The 16,756-nt window shown below is 54.1% G+C and overlaps 2 protein-coding genes across 5 annotated transcripts; both read right to left on the minus strand.

Annotated features, from left to right (window-relative positions):
• Positions 1-1,529: 1,529 nt before the first annotated feature.
• UBL7 (ubiquitin like 7) lies at positions 1,530-11,825 on the minus strand. 4 transcript variants are annotated; one of them, XM_030955212.1, is made up of 12 exons: positions 11,738-11,809; positions 10,872-11,060; positions 10,306-10,425; positions 9,684-9,766; positions 9,499-9,583; positions 7,881-7,938; positions 6,380-6,513; positions 6,213-6,262; positions 5,472-5,642; positions 4,135-4,257; positions 1,754-1,908; positions 1,530-1,666 (listed from the first exon to the last, which is right to left on the minus strand). In XM_030955212.1, the coding sequence occupies exons 2-11, from the start codon at positions 11,053-11,055 to the stop codon at positions 1,771-1,773; spliced, it is 1,146 nt and encodes a 381-aa protein (XP_030811072.1). In that variant the 5' UTR covers positions 11,056-11,060; positions 11,738-11,809; the 3' UTR covers positions 1,530-1,666; positions 1,754-1,770. The 4 variants fall into 4 exon arrangements, with proteins under 4 accessions (XP_030811072.1, XP_030811073.1, XP_030811071.1 ...); XM_030955213.1 differs by having other exon boundaries at positions 1,530-1,908; positions 11,793-11,825; XM_030955211.1 differs by having other exon boundaries at positions 1,530-1,908.
• Positions 11,826-12,484: 659 nt separating this feature from the next.
• Positions 12,485-16,684, minus strand: LOC115907238 (actin, cytoplasmic type 5). The gene is made up of 3 exons (XM_030954967.1): positions 16,564-16,684; positions 14,468-15,464; positions 12,485-13,059 (listed from the first exon to the last, which is right to left on the minus strand). The coding sequence occupies exons 2-3, from the start codon at positions 15,452-15,454 to the stop codon at positions 12,916-12,918; spliced, it is 1,131 nt and encodes a 376-aa protein (XP_030810827.1). The 5' UTR covers positions 15,455-15,464; positions 16,564-16,684; the 3' UTR covers positions 12,485-12,915.
• Between the last annotated feature and the right edge of the window lie 72 nt (positions 16,685-16,756).

The following is a 16,756-nucleotide window of genomic DNA, read 5'->3' on the forward strand; positions in this document are numbered from 1 at the left end:
CAGAAATAGCAGCGAAAAAGGCTTCATGCCAAACGCGGGTCAAAAGAGGGATCAAAAAATCTCAGGACTGACACAAAAAGCACCGTTTTGGGACAGCAGTGAGCCCGAAATTGAGAATTCAGGTGGTGCAGGAAGGCAAACTGGACGTGCTGGTGGCCGGGAGAGCCTGCAATGCTCCCCGGCTTTGGGCAGAAGCATCTGTGATCCGGCTAATCCGTGGTTATCCCGGAGGATTGGGGCTGCCAGCAGGGGCAGGGAGGGTGCTGTGCATGTGCTCTATCCTGTCCCTGCAAAGGCAGGATCCAGCGATGGGAAGGGATTAATCAGTTTTCTTACACATAAAATCCGTGTGTGCGTGCCGAGGGCAGGGACCCAGGAGGGTGTCAGGAAAGCCATTTATGTCCATCACATCTTATCTGCTCCAGACTGAGCACAAAACCAGCCCCTCCCTCCGTCGGGCATTAATCCTCTCGACAGGATTAAAGCCTATCAGCGCAGGGCTCCCCGCAGAGAACAATCCCGCGTTTGCAGGGTGACACCGAGATGCTATCAGCGAGGATCACAGAGCTGCACGGGGATTAGAGGGCAGCACAGCAGCCTGGAGGTGAGGCCGGAGAGCGCTCTCCGCTCCGAGAACCCGCCGCCGTTTTCACGCCTCGTTAACCCCGGCGCGCAGTCCCAGCGATGCCGGGCCCAGCTCCAGGCCTGGCTTTTCGCTGCCCCCACTGATTGCAATTACAGGCGAACGCCGTTAATTGGCTTTGCAGCCGCGGCACGTGGAGGAACCCACACCGGGCATTCCTCCAGCTCCCACTCAGCCCTCGTCATTTCTTTGTCACTGTCACCTCGTGGTGGCCGTGCCCTCTGCTGAAAGCACCACGTCCCACCGAGGCAGAGCTTTTCCCGCAGTTTGTGGGAATCCTTAAAATCAGAGGGTTTTGGGAAAGCTGCAAAAGGCAGGGCCTCAGAGACAGCAGAACTGCAATTAGAGCTAAGTGATAGCCATGAGATTTGTCAGCAGAAAAGTTATGTAAGATGTAGAAAATAAGGACAACTAGAACAATGGTCTGTGTATTAACACTTGGCTAGAATAACTCGCTAAGCTACAGAGAAGTGTATCTAGCAAGATAGGAGGAAGTTCTAAGCTTAATAATGGAGCTCTGTGCATTGTGTTTTAAGGCTTACAAGCAGGTACTGTTTTCGAGATAAGCACGCATTGTTTTAATCAAAGGTATCTGTGTTTACAGTGGTTGGACAGAACTAATATCAATGTGCTTTTGCTTTGTGTGATTAGCCAAAAAACTTTTAAAGTGAGTTGTGACACTGAGTTCTTTGTCTGCTGTTGGCATCTTCCCATTGTCATATCCATGTAATGAGACTGATGCTGGAAAATGAACAGCTTGAGACGTGCTCCACAGCAGTCCTGTCCTGTTCATGATTTGTACACAACCCCTGGCCAGCAATGCTTCCCCTGCCAGATAGGGATCTGCAACACAAGCCAGGACAGAGCACGACCCACACAGCAGGCAGGGAGCTGAGCAGGGCCCATTTAATGCAGGGAATGAAACAACATTCAGGCAGAGGATGGTGACAGATAAAACATTGCACAGCTGGAGGGGCCACGTCTCCAGCACCGAGCCACCTCTTCCCTTCTCCATGCTGAGTCCTGAGGAGGTTGCAGAGAGGATTTGCAGCTGCCTTTAGTGCTCCCCATGCACAGAACCAGCCCAGCTGCTGCCTCAGCACAACTCACCAGTCCAGCAGGAAGGTTTAGGGGGCCCCCCCAGCAAAGATGAGCTCCAGGGCAGCCTGGATGTCCCCTCCTGTGGCCTGCAGGGCCCGCAGGCTCAGCTCGTCGTCGTGGATCCCCATGTCTCGCAGCTGCTGCAGCTGGGGCTGCCACTGGCTCTGCTCACAGCCAACAGAAGTCAGGGATGAGAATCGCAGCAGATTTGGTGTGAGAATCCCAGCAGCAAAACCAGCAGCCCTTCCCACTGCCCAGTGTCCCACCTGTTATAGACACACGTTATAATATTGGCTTTTTGCAAATATTAAAATGGATTTTAGATGTGGGGTGCTAAAGTGACTTTGTTATAAAGATACGGGTTTTATTTCTGTTCATGAAGCTCAGTGCAGCAGCTGCTGTCAGTGTCACAGTGCCTGCTGGGATGGGATAACACCCAGTGAACACAGGGTGAGCACACCTGGACAGATGTGCCACACGGGGTGAGCACACCCAGACAGATGTGCCACACTAGGTGAACATACCTGGACAGATGTGCCACACCGGTGAGCACACCCGGAGAGATGTGCCAGCCAGCAGCACTCACCCTCTGCAGGCAGTGTGGGCCAGGGCCCAGAACTGGAGGGGATAAAAAGGGACTAAAACCACAATCCAGGAATCCACACGCTCTAAAAGAGTAGATCCAAAGCAGAGATGTGCTAAACAATTCCTGGAACATGTAAACCACTTTGGGGAAAAGTGTACTGTGCACAAGGGTCTGTGAATATGCAAAGGGCTGATGTGATTAGAAGGTATTTAAGGGGTTAGGGTTAAATTTGCCCTAAACCAGGACATACTCCAAAGATAACAGGGGGCTCTTGGCTGATGCCACAATGACCTTTGCTCTATGGTCCTTGTCTACCACTGTCCTTTATTAAACTTTCAAAATGTGGTTTTTAAATGTTGACATTTTCATAGAGGAGTGAACGTGGGTTTTACCCACCTCAGCAGCTCCTGTGCAAACAGCTCCTGAAAGCTCAGTGATGCTGCAAAGTCCCCAAAGCCACCACCCCTCTGTGAAAAAGGTAGGAGTTTTTTTGGTAAAATTTAGAAGTTTAATAAAAGACAATAGGAGATAAAGATAGTAAAGATTATGGCTGGGTGTGTCTTGGCACTCAGCCAAGAGCACACTTACTTTCAGGGATATTTTTAAAATACTTTTTCCATTACATTCGCTTGTATATTCATAGACTTTTATGTATATTTATATTTTTCTATAGACTAGTTTATCTGTTTTAGGAATATTTTGTATGGCTCTTCTTTGGGTTTGTTTTTTTAGAGTATGCATGTTTCTTAGTTGTGGTTTTGGCTTTTTTTTCTTTATTACTTATAGTCTGGGCTTTGTCTATACTTTCTTCAGATGATAAATGTTGATAGTATATTAATAGCAAGGTCTTCATTATATGTTTACTGGATGTTATCTTGATTGAACAGTTCATTTATAACTATATTAGCTACTACTATTACTAAATTTTATGTTAATAGCAGAAATAAAAGTTCTTTTAACATTATACATACAGTATTTATCTTAATATTTGCAAAAAGCCAGCAATAAAATGTGCATTTATAACACCTCCATCCCAATTCCACCCAGTACTTCTGCAGTGGCTGTGATGATGCCTTAGGACTTTAGATTTTATATTATTTATACATTTGTAATCCTGTAATTCTTTGTATAATTCTAAACTCCATATACAGTGTGAGCTGCTGCTTTCCCTGTTTGGGCAGACACAACAATTCCTCTCCAGGCCTGGCAATCAAGGACAACTCACTGCCTCAGGCCCCAGAAATGTAAACAAGAGTGAGCTGGAGGAGCAAACTGGGGGTAAATAACTTCATTACCTGAAGGTTTAATTAGAAGATTAACCCCCAATATGCACATGAACCAAATTTACAGAAGTCTGAAAACCTGTGAGCCATCATCCATTTTTGGGTGTAGCCCCTGGGGGCTTCATCTGCCCCAAATGTACTGAAGGCTCTTCAATAAATAGAACAGCTTTTTCTTCCCTTAATTTTGTCTGGCCTCTGTTTTTAGAAACTTGGGGTAAATGACTTCATTACCTCAAGGTGTAATTAGAAGATTAACCCCCAATATGCAAATGGCCCAGATTTACAGAAGTCTGAAAACCTGTGATCATTGGTCCATTTTGGGTGTAGCCCCTGGGGGGCTTTATCTGCTCCAAATGGCCCTTCAATAAATAGAAGAGCTTTTTATTCCCTTAGTGTTGTCTGGCCTCTGTTTTTAGGTAGCCCAAAAAGGCACCAGTGGTGCCCCTCCCAGGCTGATGTCCCACCACAGGAGGCAGCTGGGATATGCAGGGGGATGCAGGATTCCAGGGAATGCCACTGACCTGGAGGCTGGGCTGCCCTGAGGCCTGCAGGGCGTGCTGGAGGGCCTGGCTGAACAGGTCGTTGGTGATGGGTGTCCCTGACTGCACACTGGATGACATCGGGGACGTCCCGGAGGAGTGGCCCTAGGAGGAGGTGACAGGTCAGGAGAAGGAACCAGCACACAGCAACATCTGCAGCACCCCTCACCCTCCATCCCATGGGGAAGGGAGCTCCTCCAGGAGGGAAGGAAGGTGCCCCAGAGCTGATCCAGGCTGTGCTGGCTGTCCCCTGGGTGCTGGAATTGTGTGGAAGATAGGGATCACATGGATTTGCATGAGGGAATGCAGAGCCAGGTGTGCCAGGGATGGGATCACACAGGGAACTTTTCCCTGAGGGAATGCACAGCCAGGTGTGCCAGGGATGGGATCACACAGGGAACTCTCCCCTGAGGGAATGCACAGCCAGGTGTGCCAGGGATGGGATCACACAGGGAACTGTGCCCTGAGGGAATGCACAGCCAGGTGTGCCAGGGCTGGGATCACACAGGGAATGGTGCTCTCAGGGAATGAAGAGCCAGGTGTGCCAGGGATGGGATCACACAGGAAACTCTTCCCTGAGGGAATGCACAGCCAGGTGTGCCAGTCTTGACCAGGACCACTGCTGGCTGTGTCCTGGGTGCCAGGGGTGGCATCATAAGGGAAAAAACACTTCCATGAGGGAATGAAGAGCCAAGTGTGCCAGGGATGGGATCACACAGGGAACTCTCCCCTGAGGGAATGCACAGCCAGGTGTGCCAGGGTTTGGATCACACAGGGAACTTTTCCCTGAGGGAAGGCAGAGCCAGGTGTGCCAGTGCAGAGCAGGGCTGGTGTTACCTGGATGCCCAGGGTGGGATCAAAGGGAAGAGAACCTATCCATGAGAGAAGGCACAGCCAGGTGTGCCAGGGATGGGATCACACAGGGAACTCTTCCCTAAGGGAAGGCAGAGCCAGGTGTGCCAGGCTTGATCAGGACCAGTGCTGGGTGTTACCTGAGTGCCCAGGGTGGGATCAAAGGGAAGAGAACCCATCCATAAGAGAAGGCACAGCCAGGTGTGCCAGCCCAGAACAGGGCTGTTCCCTGGATGCCAGGGCTGGGAACAAAGGGAAGAGAACCCATCCATGAGAGAAGGCACAGCCAGGTGTGCCAGGGTTAGGATCACACAGGGAACTCTCCCCTGAGGGAATTCAGAGCCAGGTGTGCCAGCACAGAGCAGGGCTGGTGCTGGCTGTTCCCTGGGTGCCCAGAGTAGGATCAAAGGGAAGAGAACCCATCCCTGAGGGAATGCAGAGGCAGGAGTGCCAGCCCCAGGGGTTACCTGTGTGCCCGGGGTGGGTGTGTGGGAGCTGCTCTCGGGGGTGCTGGCCAGGGCCAGGGCTGTGGCCAGCTCGCTCTGGGTGATGGGCCGGGGCCGCCCCGCCGCCCCCGCGTAGCCCAGCGAGGCCGGGCGTGAGCCGGACGTGCTGCTGGAAGGGGTGGACCTGGTGCTCTGTGTGGAGACAGAGAAAAGCTCCAGCTGTGACCTTTCTCGGTGTTTGTGTCCCAGTTAAACCACAGATCGTACCATACCCAAATGTCCCAAGGGTGACACTTCTGAAAGACAAACATGCCAGAGTGGGATGTGCTTTTTTTCCACAGAGTCAGCTGTGGAAACTGGCAGGAAACCTTTCAATCTATCATCCACCAGCCCCAAACCAGAGTGATGTTAGCTTGGAACAAAACAATTCCCTGCTACAGGCACGTTTGGACCCAAATATCCAGTTTTTCTTCCAGAACCCTTTGTCCTATGGAGAGGAAGAGTGCAGAAAGGCAGGAATCAACACTCCCACGCTCCACTATGGCTGTGAGGGCATTTCCTCCGTTCCATTTTCCTGTTGTGTGTTCAGTACTGAGGAAAACCCTCTCCTGGGCAGCGTGGAAGCAGCCAGGATCAATATGTTTGTCTCCACATCCCCCTGGGGAGCCAGAGCTGCTCACCAGACAGGAAAGGAAGAGCTTGGGAGTCTCAGAGCTACCAATTAAACCCAAAAAGAAGTGCTCACCCAACCTGGCTGCTTACCTGGTGGAAGTCATCTTCATCATCAGAGAGCCCCTCAAAGAGAAAGCCACCTGCACCAGAAAGGGGAATAGAAGGATGTGGCAAACCAGCAGGAACTGGGAGCAGATGAGAACCCTGTGGAGCTTTTGGCTGAGCACCCTGAGAGCTCCCCTTGCAGGGGGACGTACCTGGCATGTCGCGGTAGGAGCCCAGGGCCATGGCCCGCGAGGACGTGTCCGGGGCTGGCAGCGGGGTGCTGCCCGCCACTGAGTGCAGCACCAGCACGATGGCGTTCACCAGGGCAGGGTGAGCCGGGATCAGCCTGGGCACAAACAGGCACAGCTGAGCGAGGGCACAGGGCAAGCCAGGAACCAGCCCTGAGGCACCCGGGGCACAGCCACTGCTGCCTCTGCTGCTGGCACAAACTCCTCCAGGCAGCCAGGGATCCTCCTGGATCCACGCTGGACCTGCCTTGGATCCTTCTGGACCCATGGTGGACCTGGCCTTGGATCACCAATGATCCTTCTGGATCCATGCTGGACCTGGCCTTGGTTCACCAAGGATCCTTCTGGATCCATGTTGGACCTGGCCTTGGATCCTTCTGGATCCACGGTGGACCTGGCCTTGGTTCACCAAGGATCCTTCTGGATCCATGTTGGACCTGGCCTTGGATCCTTCTGGACCCATGGTGGACCTGGCCTTGGATCACCAATGATCCTTCTGGATCCATGTTGGACCTGGCCTTGGATCCTTCTGGATCCATGGTGGACCTGGCCTTGGATCACCAATGATCCTTCTGGATCCATGTTGGACCTGGCCTTGGATCCTTCTGGATCCATGTTGGACCTGGCCTTGGATCCTTCTGGATCCATGGTGGACCTGGCCTTGGATCACCAATGATCCTTCTGGATCCATGTTGGACCTGGCCTTGGATCCTTCTGGATCCATGCTGGACCTGGCCTTGGATCCTTCTGGACCCACACTGGACATTGCCTCAGCTCACCAAGGACCCTTCTAGACCCAGCCTTTCCTCAGTTCACCAAGGATCATTCTGGACCCCATACTGGACCTGGCCTTGGCTCACCAAGGATTCTTCTGGACCCATGGTGGAGCCAGCCTTGGATCCTATTGGATCCATGTTGGACCTTCCCTTGGTTCTCCAAGGATCCTTCTGGATCCACATTAGACCCTTTCTTGGTTCTCCAAGGATCCTTCTGGACCCATGCTGGACCTTTTCTCACTTCTCCAAGGAGTCTTCTGGACCCCATGTTGGACCTGTCCTCAGTTCACCAAGGAACCTTCTGGGCCCAGCCTTGCCTTGGTTCACCAAGGATCCTTCTGGATTCACATTAGACCGTTCCTTGGTTCTCCAAGGATCCTTCTGGACCCACGCTGGACCTTTCCATGGTTCTCCAAGGATCCCTCTGGACCCATGCTGACTTTTCCAAGGTTCTCATGGGAGCAGCTCTCTGCTGTGAGCAGTTCATCCAGGTCTGAACCCCGATCTGGAGGCAATGATGGCCCTGCCTCCCACCAAACACCCTCTGCATTAACCCAAGTGGTGGATCCGTGTTTCCTGAGAGAGGAGTGACCCAGCCTGGCAGGCAGGAGCAGAGCTCTGTCCCACCCAGGTGACACACAGGGACACAAAGGCACTGCTGAATCACTGTCCCAGCTCGGGGAACTTACGTGTCCAGCATGTTGGGGTCTGCAAACACAGAGAACAGATCCTTGTCCTGCAGAACTCCTGCAAAAGACCAGGAAAGGCAGTGAGACAGGATACAGCAAACAGGAACCAGTCACACAAAAGCCACAGGGACAAATAAATAGGAATTGTTTTCCAGGAAATGAGTCATGAGTAAACACCACAAACACTCCCATTGTTCCTCTGAAGCCTTTGTGTTCCCGGAGAGGCTCTGGGTCACAGCCACACACCCAAGGGACAAAAGGGACGGGGCTTTTTCCTGCAGATCCCGTGGGTGCTCCACCTCAAGGGCAGGATGGAAGCTGGGCCCCAGCTCCCTGCAGCCAGGCTGTGACTGCATCCCAAATTCCACCTGCCTCGGGCTGCCACCATCCCAGAACAGGCTGGATTTAGTGAACCATTCTGTAACATCCGAAATTCCACCTGCCTCGGGCTGCCACCATCCCACAGCAGGCTGGATTTAATCAACCACTTTGGAGCACTTTGCAGTGGGGAGAGAGCTCCATCCCTCCTTTCTCTAATCCTTCTGAAGCCAGGATCCATCCCTCCTTTCCCTGACCCTTCTGAAGCCAGGATCCATTCCCAAGGAGAGAGCTCCATCCCTCCCTTCCCTGATCCTTCTGAAGCCAAGATACATCCCTCCTTTCCCTGATCCTTCTGAAACCAAGGAGAGAGCCCCATCCCTCCTTTCCCTCATCCTTCTAAAGCCAGGATCCATTCCCAAGGAGAGAGCTCCATCCTTCCTTTCCCTGACCCTTCTGAAGCCAGGATCCATCCCTCCTTTCCCTGATCCTTCTGAAATCAAGGAAAGAGCTCCATTGCTTCTTTCCCTGACCCTTCTGAAGCCAGGATCCATCCCTCCTTTCCCTGATCCTTCTGAAATCAAGGAAAGAGCTCCATTGCTTCTTTCCCTGACCCTTCTGAAGCCAGGATCCATCCCCAAGGAGAGCTCCATCCCTCCTTTCCCTAATCCTTCTAAAGCCAGGATCCATTCCCAAGGAGAGAGCTCCATCCCTCCTTTCCCTGACCCTTCTGAAGCCAAGGAGAGAGCTCCATCCTTCCTTTCTCTAATCTTTCTGAAGCCAGGATCCATTCCCAAGGAGAGAGCTCCATCCCTCCTTTCCCTGACCCTTCTGAAGCCAAGGAGAGAGCTCCATCCTTCCTTTCTCTAATCTTTCTGAAGCCAGGATCCATTCCCAAGGAGAGAGCTCCATCCTTCCTTTCTCTAATCCTTCTAAAGCCAGGATCCATTCCCAAGGAGAGAGCTCCATCCTTCCTTTCTCTAATCTTTCTGAAGCCAGGATCCATTCCCAAGGAGAGAGCTCCATCCCACCTTTCCCTGACCCTTCTGAAGCCAAGGTGAGAGCTCCATCCCTCCTTTCCCTGACCCTTCTGAAGCCAGGATCCATCCCCAAACATCACCAATGGAGCACGACCGACACCTCAGCAGTCACCAACTCATGCCCCAAAGGGACAAAAAATGAGGGGTTTTTTTAACTCTCTCTTCTCCCTACCAGGAATTCAACCTAGATTTGTGTCTGTCCCTTCCCCCATGAGGAATCCAAGCCTTCCTCACATTCCCTGGATCACAGCCAGACTCACCCAGAGCCACGGGGTCGCTGCTGAGGCCAGGAGTAGCCACAATGATCTGATCCAGGGATTCCTTGTTTCCCAGCATCTTGAAGACCTGCCAAGGAAAGCAGAGCAGGTTGGGAATGTCACCTACTGTGTGGCTGTCCCCAGAGGGAGGGGACAGCTGAATTCCCCCCCGGGAGCAGAGCACTCACAGCATCTCTGTAGGCAGGGCTGCTGTGCAGGGCAGTGTGCAGCACACGGAATTCCCGGACTGCTGCCACCTTATCCACGGGCTCTGAGGGGAGAAAACACCACAACAACACACAGCTGGGCCTCTGTCAGCCCTGAAAGCCACCCCACAGCCCACTGAGACCTCCATGCTGCAACAGGGATCCTCTAACATCCTTGGATTGGGCGCAGTCACTGCAGAGTAATGATTTGCTGCACTCTCAGATCATAAAAATAGTCAGGACTATCCTCCCACGTGTGCCATTACAGGAATGCCAGCTCAAGCTCCTGTTTTTGTACAGTCAGGCACACAGCAGCCTGCTCATCCCTGGGGCTTTCCTCCAGATGCCCTGGCAATGTCCTAGAATGGATCACAGGCAATTAAGGAAGGGATGATCCTCCTCTCCATGGTGCACAGCTCATTCCTTAACTCTTGTGTCAGCAGGAAAACCAACAGCCAGGTGCTGCTGGGAGAGGTGGGGAGTTCCCAAACACAGGGAGTCATTCCCCTGGAAACCTCCACAGCAGTGAATCCCTAGAGAAGCTCAGTCCCTAACAAAACACATCCCAAGGAGAATCCAAGGGGCAATCCCCACAGCTCCTCACCTGGTTTCTGGTCAGGCTCAGGCCAGGACTTGCGCAGGACATGGACAGTGGAGCCAGACTGGATTCCATAAAAATCCAGGGTCTGGTCATCCCTCAGCTTCCGGCCACAGTAGATCAGGTCTGGGGGGGGAGGGGGAGAAACACCTGAAGATAAACACCTGTGGTGCTCTCAGAACCAGCTGGGGGTTTCTAGGTGTGCCTTAGAGCCCAAGGGGTTACTCCAACTGGTAGGGAAAAACACAGGGAAGCTGTGGAGCCGAGAACCAGGAGGGAAATCACGCAGCTGATCCAGAGGAGATGGCAGAGTCACCACCTGCGTAAGAGCTGACCTCCCCCTCAGCTCTCAGGAGAGCTCTCACAAGGACACAGAGCTGGTGGAAAGCCCAAATATTCCCGAACAAGGGCACTGCCGCGGCTGGAGCGCCCCGATCCCAAGGAAACAGGGAACGAACACCGAGCCCTCCCACCAGTACCAGCAGCTGGATATCGCGTCCCGACCGCGGCGAGGACGGGCCGAGGGTGTCCCCAAGCGGCGGGACAGCGCCAGGCTCCGGCGGGGCACGCACCGATGAGCTCGGGGTCCGGCATGGATTCCCGCAGCTTGCCCGTGATCAGCTGCTTGAGGTGCGAGATGCTGCAGCCGCCCAGCGGGCACTCGCCCAGCTCGGTCTCCGGCAGGCGCAGGATGGCTTTGGGGGCCAGCGGCTGCTCGGCCAGCTTCACGGCGATGTGCCACTCCGGCAGGGCCATGGCGCCTGGGGACACGGCCGAGTGACACCCCGCACACAGCGAGCCCTGCCTCATGCATCGGGCACAGCGCCCGCAGAGCCCCGAGCACAGCCAGCCACAGCCCCGAGCCCCTCAGCTCAGGGATCCCGGCCGTACCCCCCATCCCCAGAGTCCCGATCTCCCCCTCAGCTCAGGGGTCCCGGCCGTGCTCTCCCATATCGTCCCTAAGCTCAAGGGTCCTGGCCATGGCTCTCCGGCCCCAGAGTCCCGATTCCTCTCTCAGCTCAGGGATCCCGGCCGTGCTCCCCCAGACCCTCAGCTCAGGGGGGTCGGGACACGCTCCCCCCTGACCCTCACTTCAGGGCGATCCCCCGGATGTCCCCCGCCCCAATCTTCCCCTCAGCCCAGGGAGATCCCGGCCGCTTTCCCTCCAGACCCTCAGCTCAGGGGGATATTGGCTGTTCTCCCCCCAGACCCGCCCCGCAGCTCAGGGCGATCCCGGCCATGTCTCCCTCCCCACCTCACGGGAGCCCGGCCATATCTCCCTCCCCTCCCCATCTCAGGGCGAGCCCAGCCGTGTCTTCCTCCCCTCCCCACCTCACGGGGGCCCGGCCATGTCTCCCTCCCCACCTCACGGGATCCCAGCTGTGTCTCCCTCCCCTCAGCTTGGGGGGTCCCGGCCGTGTCTCCCTCCCCTCCCCACCTCACGGGGGCCCGGCCGTGGCCCCCCAGGCCCTCCCAGATCCGTGCTACCTCACCCCAACGGATCGGAAGCGGAAGTGCTGTGCAGAACGCGGTGCGCGCTGGGAAATCGAGTCCAGCAGAGTAGGTGGTAACACCCTCCCGAGGTGAAGGTGCTGCTGATTGGCTGGCTCTGCCACCACCAGCCAATGGGCGGGCGGCCGAGGGTTTAAAGGCCGGAGCGCGGCGAGGGGCGCGCAGTCCCGCGCCGTTCCCCCGCCACCGCTGCCTTTGATTAACGCTACCTCAGTAATTAAGCGGCTGCCATCCCTCCCCTGTGGGCGAGCAGCTCCCGTAGATATCCCACCAATGCCGGAGGGCCCAGCTGTGCGAAGCTGCCCACTCTTCAGCACTATCCGCTGCTCCATCTCATCCTCTCCCAAAAAAGGAGAGGCCACTGCTCCGGTGACCAACGCCTGTGCCAAAGCACCGACTTTTTCTGACAAGAAGAGCTGTTTGTGTTCTAAAAAAAGCCAAGTTACCATGAAAGTCCAGTCAGGCTGCAAGAGCCACATTCCAGGCACGCTTTGCTGCCTAACAGCTCTTAAAATGGTCCGAGCAGCACAGGGGCCATGATGGGATTTAAAGAGAATTCAGAAAACAAAATTCAGGCTGAGCTTTAACCTCAAGCTGGGTCAGAATCCCAAAACCTTTCACCCCAATAAGGGGATAGAGAACCCATCCCTGAAAGAAAACAAGCAAAATCAGCTTTTTTTTTTTTTGTGTGTTTAAACTTGGGAAGTTTATTTCTTTTCCTACAAAGGAACCTAGGGGTGACAAACCTAGGGGTGACAAACCTAACTTTAGTGTCATCCTACGGGTGTTACACAGGGAAAGTGAACAACCCTCCGCCTGAGGAAGAGGAGCCTAACGAGCCATTAAAACACACACACACGCTAATTACTAATTAGTACCTGGACAAGGGAATGGGAGCTAAGGAGCAGTGGAATAACAAGGTCTGAGGTGGCAGGGGGTGCCAGCAGGGTGTGGGGGTGCTGCTGGCAGGGAGAGTGGGGGGTGCTGCTGGCAGGGAGGGTCAGGGGGTGCTGCCAGCAGGGTTCAGGGTCAGGGGGTGCTGCCAGCAGGGTTCAGGGTCAGGGGGTGCTGCCAGCAGGGTTCAGGGGGGTGCCAGCAGCCCCTCTAGAAGCATTTCCGATGCACGATGGAGGGGCCGGACTCGTCGTACTCCTGCTTGCTGATCCACATCTGCTGGAAGGTGGAGAGCGAGGCCAGGATGGAGCCGCCGATCCACACGGAGTACTTGCGCTCAGGGGGGGCGATGATCTGCACCAGGAGAGACAGAGAGAGAGAGAGGTCAGAGCTGTTCCACCCCCCTGTGCCCACCCTGCCCTCCCCACCTGCCACTGCCATGTTTCCTGAAAAACCCTTTCTGAGCCAGGATTTCTTCCCCTAGGAAGCTGAGAAGCTTCAGCTTCTCCCTGTTTTGCTGCTTTGGAATGTGATTTTGGAGATTGTTTTAATTGAATGGCCAATCATGGTCCAGCTGTGTCAAGGCTCTGAGGAGTCACGAGTTTTTATTATTCATTCTTGCTAAGCCTTCTGATGTATCCTTTCTTTTTCTTTAGTGTAGTGTGGTGGAGTTTGGGGGTGCCCAGCACGAGGGAAGGGATGAGAATCTTGACTCTGTGTTTCAGAAGGCTGATTTACTATTTTATATTATTTTTATGAAATTTTATGAAAAATCCTTTCCTTAGGATTTTTTCTCCTGAGAAGCTGAGAGGCCTCAGAAACAAAATGTAAACAACAATTATCTGCTGCTGTGGAATGCAACAGGTGCATCTTTGATTGGTCTCATGTGGTTGTTTTTAATTAATGACCAATCACAGTCCAGCTGTCTCAGACTCTCTGGTCAGTCACAAGATTTTATTACTATTCCTTTTCTTTTCCTTGCTAGCTTTCTGATGAAATCCTTTCTTCTATTCTTTTAGTGTAGTTTTAATATATCATTTTCTTTTAATATATACCATAAAATAATAAATCAGCCTTCTGAAACACGGAGTCAAGATTCTCATCTCTTCTCTCATCCTGGGACCCTTGTGAACACCACCACGTATTACACTAAAAGAAAATGATCTATTAAAACTATACTAAAGAAAGAGAAAAGAGACAGCAGAAGGCTAGCAAGGAAAGGAATGGTAATAAAATCTTGTGACTGCTCACAGCCTGGCTGTCATTGGTCACAATTCACATGAGACCAATCAAAGATGCAACTGTTGGTCAACAATCTCCAGAGCACATTCCACAGCCATCAGAGAGTTATTGTTTACATTTCCTTCCTGAGGCCTCTCAGCTTCTCAGGAGAAAAATCTTAAGTGAAAGGATTTTTCAGAAAACATGTCTGTGACAGCATAGCATTCTTCTAATATAATATCATAAAATAATAAACCAGCCTTGTGAGAACATAGAGCCAGATTCTTCATCTTTTTCTGTAGTATAGTTTTAGTATAGCATTCTTTTAATATACTATAAGATCACAAAATAATAAATCAGCCTTCTGAGAACATAGAGCCAGATTCCTCATCTTTTACTTTAGTATAGCTTTAGTATAGCATTCTTTTTAATATCATAAAATGATATTATAATAATAACTCAGCCTTCTGAGAACATGGAGTCAGATTCCTCATCTCTCAGCTCATCCTGGGGACCCTCACAACCAGCACACCCTGCCCACCTTGATCTTCATGGTGCTGGGAGCCAGCGCCGTGATCTCCTTCTGCATGCGGTCGGCGATGCCTGGGTACATGGTGGTGCCCCCGGACAGCACGGTGTTGGCGTACAGATCCTTCCTGATGTCCACGTCACACTTCATGATGGAGTTGAAGGTGGTCTCGTGGATGCCGCAGGACTCCATGCCCAGGAAGGAGGGCTGGAAGATGGACTCGGGGCAGCGGAAGCGCTCGTTGCCGATGGTGATGACCTGCCCATCAGGCAGCTCGTAGCTCTTCTCCAGTGAGGAGGAGGAGGCGGCCGTGGCCATCTCCTGCTCGAAGTCCAGCGCCACGTAGCACAGCTTCTCCTTGATGTCGCGCACGATCTCGCGCTCGGCCGTGGTGGTGAAGCTGTAGCCCCGTTCGGTGAGGATCTTCATGAGGTAGTCGGTGAGGTCGCGGCCGGCCAGGTCCAGGCGCAGGATGGCGTGGGGCAGGGCGTAGCCCTCGTAGATGGGCACCGTGTGCGTGACGCCGTCGCCGGAGTCCATCACGATGCCCGTGGTGCGGCCCGAGGCGTAGAGGGACAGCACGGCCTGGATGGCCACGTACATGGCCGGCGTGTTGAAGGTCTCGAACATGATCTGCGTCATCTTCTCCCTGTTGGCTTTAGGGTTGAGCGGCGCCTCGGTGAGCAGCACCGGGTGCTCCTCGGGCGCCACGCGCAGCTCGTTGTAGAAGGTGTGGTGCCAGATCTTCTCCATGTCGTCCCAGTTGGTGACGATGCCGTGCTCGATGGGGTACTTGAGGGTGAGGATGCCCCTCTTGCTCTGCGCCTCGTCGCCCACGTAGCTGTCCTTCTGGCCCATGCCCACCATGACGCCCTGGTGCCGCGGCCGCCCCACGATGGAGGGGAAGACGGCGCGGGGTGCGTCGTCCCCCGCGAAGCCCGCCTTGCACATCCCCGAGCCGTTGTCCACCACCAGGGCAGCGATCTCCTCGTCCGCCATCCTGCCCGGCCTGAGGGCAGAGAGACAGCACGCTGGCACTCCCTGCCCGTGGGGATGGGCAGGGATGCACCAGGCAGGGTGGGAATTAAGCCCTGAGGGGTCTGCAGGGCAAGGCAGGGAGGTAAAATATCGCTTTATGCCCTCAGAACACACGTAGGAATAAAAGCAGTCCCCCAGAGGACAAGCTGTGGAAGGTGTCACTGTCCATACAGGGGGTGGGAGTGGAAACATCCTTGAGGTTCTTCCAACTCAAAACGTTCAGAGATTCCCACTCCTTTCCCAGGGATCTGAGAGGACTCCCCCCCCCTACACAGCCCCCCAGCAGCACAGACCTGAGGGAATTGAGGTCCCCAGCACCGAGCACCATCCCTGCCAGAGCCCACCCACCCCAAGGACCTGAACACACCTGGGGGAAGCTCTAATTCCACCCCAAGGGCCACAGCAGGGGATACCAAACTTCCCTGAGGGACCAGACAGACACAGGGGAACCCTAAATCCCACACTCAGAGCCTGAACAAACATTGGGGAACCCCCAACTCTGCCTAAGGCCCAAACAAGCATGAGGGGGAGCCCTAACCCTGCCCTGAGAGGCCAAATATACATCGGGGGACCCCTAACCCAGCCTAGAGCCCCAAAGAGACATTGGGGGAGCCCTAACCCTGTCCTATGAGGTCAAATATACATCGGGGGACCCCTAACGCTGCCTTAAAAGGCCAAATAAACATTGGGGGACCCCTAACCCTGCCCTAAGGGCCCAAATAGACACGGAGGGGGCCCTAAGCCCCGTCTGAGGGCCTAAGTTGACGTAAAGGGACCCTAACCCCTTCCTCGAGAGACACACCCCTAAAATCCCCCCCGAAAGCCCAAACACACAGGGAGAAGCCTCTAAATCCCCCTGAGAGAGTCTTAAGCCCACGCTAAAGTCTCAAAGGGACACAGAGAACCCCCCCAAACCCACCCTTAGAGCTCGAACAGACATAATGAGATCTTAACCCTCCCTCCGAAGGACCCCTATACCACTCCTCAAAGCCCAAACAGACACGGGATGACCCCTAAACGCCATCCCCGATATCCCGCTCGGCTGCGAGCGTTTGCAGGGCCCCGCTCACCCTCACGCGCTCTCTCAACCCCCGGCGGCGCCTCCTCCGCGACTGACGGGCCCGCGCGCCGCGCGCGCTTTTTATACCAGGCGGAACCGGAATGCGGCCGGCGGCGCGCTCTCTGATTGGCTGTAGCTTTCCCTCCCTCCCCTCCCCGCGGGCCGTTCCCGGAAGCGGTGAGGGCGCTTCCGGTGCTTCCGGC

Source organism: Camarhynchus parvulus, chromosome 10 (assembly GCF_901933205.1).
Source record: "Camarhynchus parvulus chromosome 10, STF_HiC, whole genome shotgun sequence".
NCBI classification, from domain to species: domain Eukaryota; kingdom Metazoa; phylum Chordata; class Aves; order Passeriformes; family Thraupidae; genus Camarhynchus; species Camarhynchus parvulus.

Bases quoted from the DNA above. Each gene is read 5' to 3' on its own strand.
- UBL7 (XM_030955213.1), bottom strand. From the start codon at position 11,055: ATGGCCCTGCCGGAGTGGCACATCGCCGTGAAGCTGGCCGAGCAGCCG. The intron at 6,514-7,880 runs GTAAGTTCCCCG...GTTTGTGCCCAG, and splicing joins GACCCCAACATGCTGGACAC to GCTGATCCCGGCTCACCCTG. The intron at 4,258-5,471 runs GTAACCCCTGGG...ACCTCCTCCTAG, and splicing joins CACCCACCCCGGGCACACAG to GGCCACTCCTCCGGGACGTC.
- LOC115907238 (XM_030954967.1), bottom strand. From the start codon at position 15,454: ATGGCGGACGAGGAGATCGCTGCCCTGGTGGTGGACAACGGCTCGGGG. The intron at 13,060-14,467 runs GTGGGCAGGGTG...CTCCTGGTGCAG, and splicing joins CCAGCACCATGAAGATCAAG to ATCATCGCCCCCCCTGAGCG.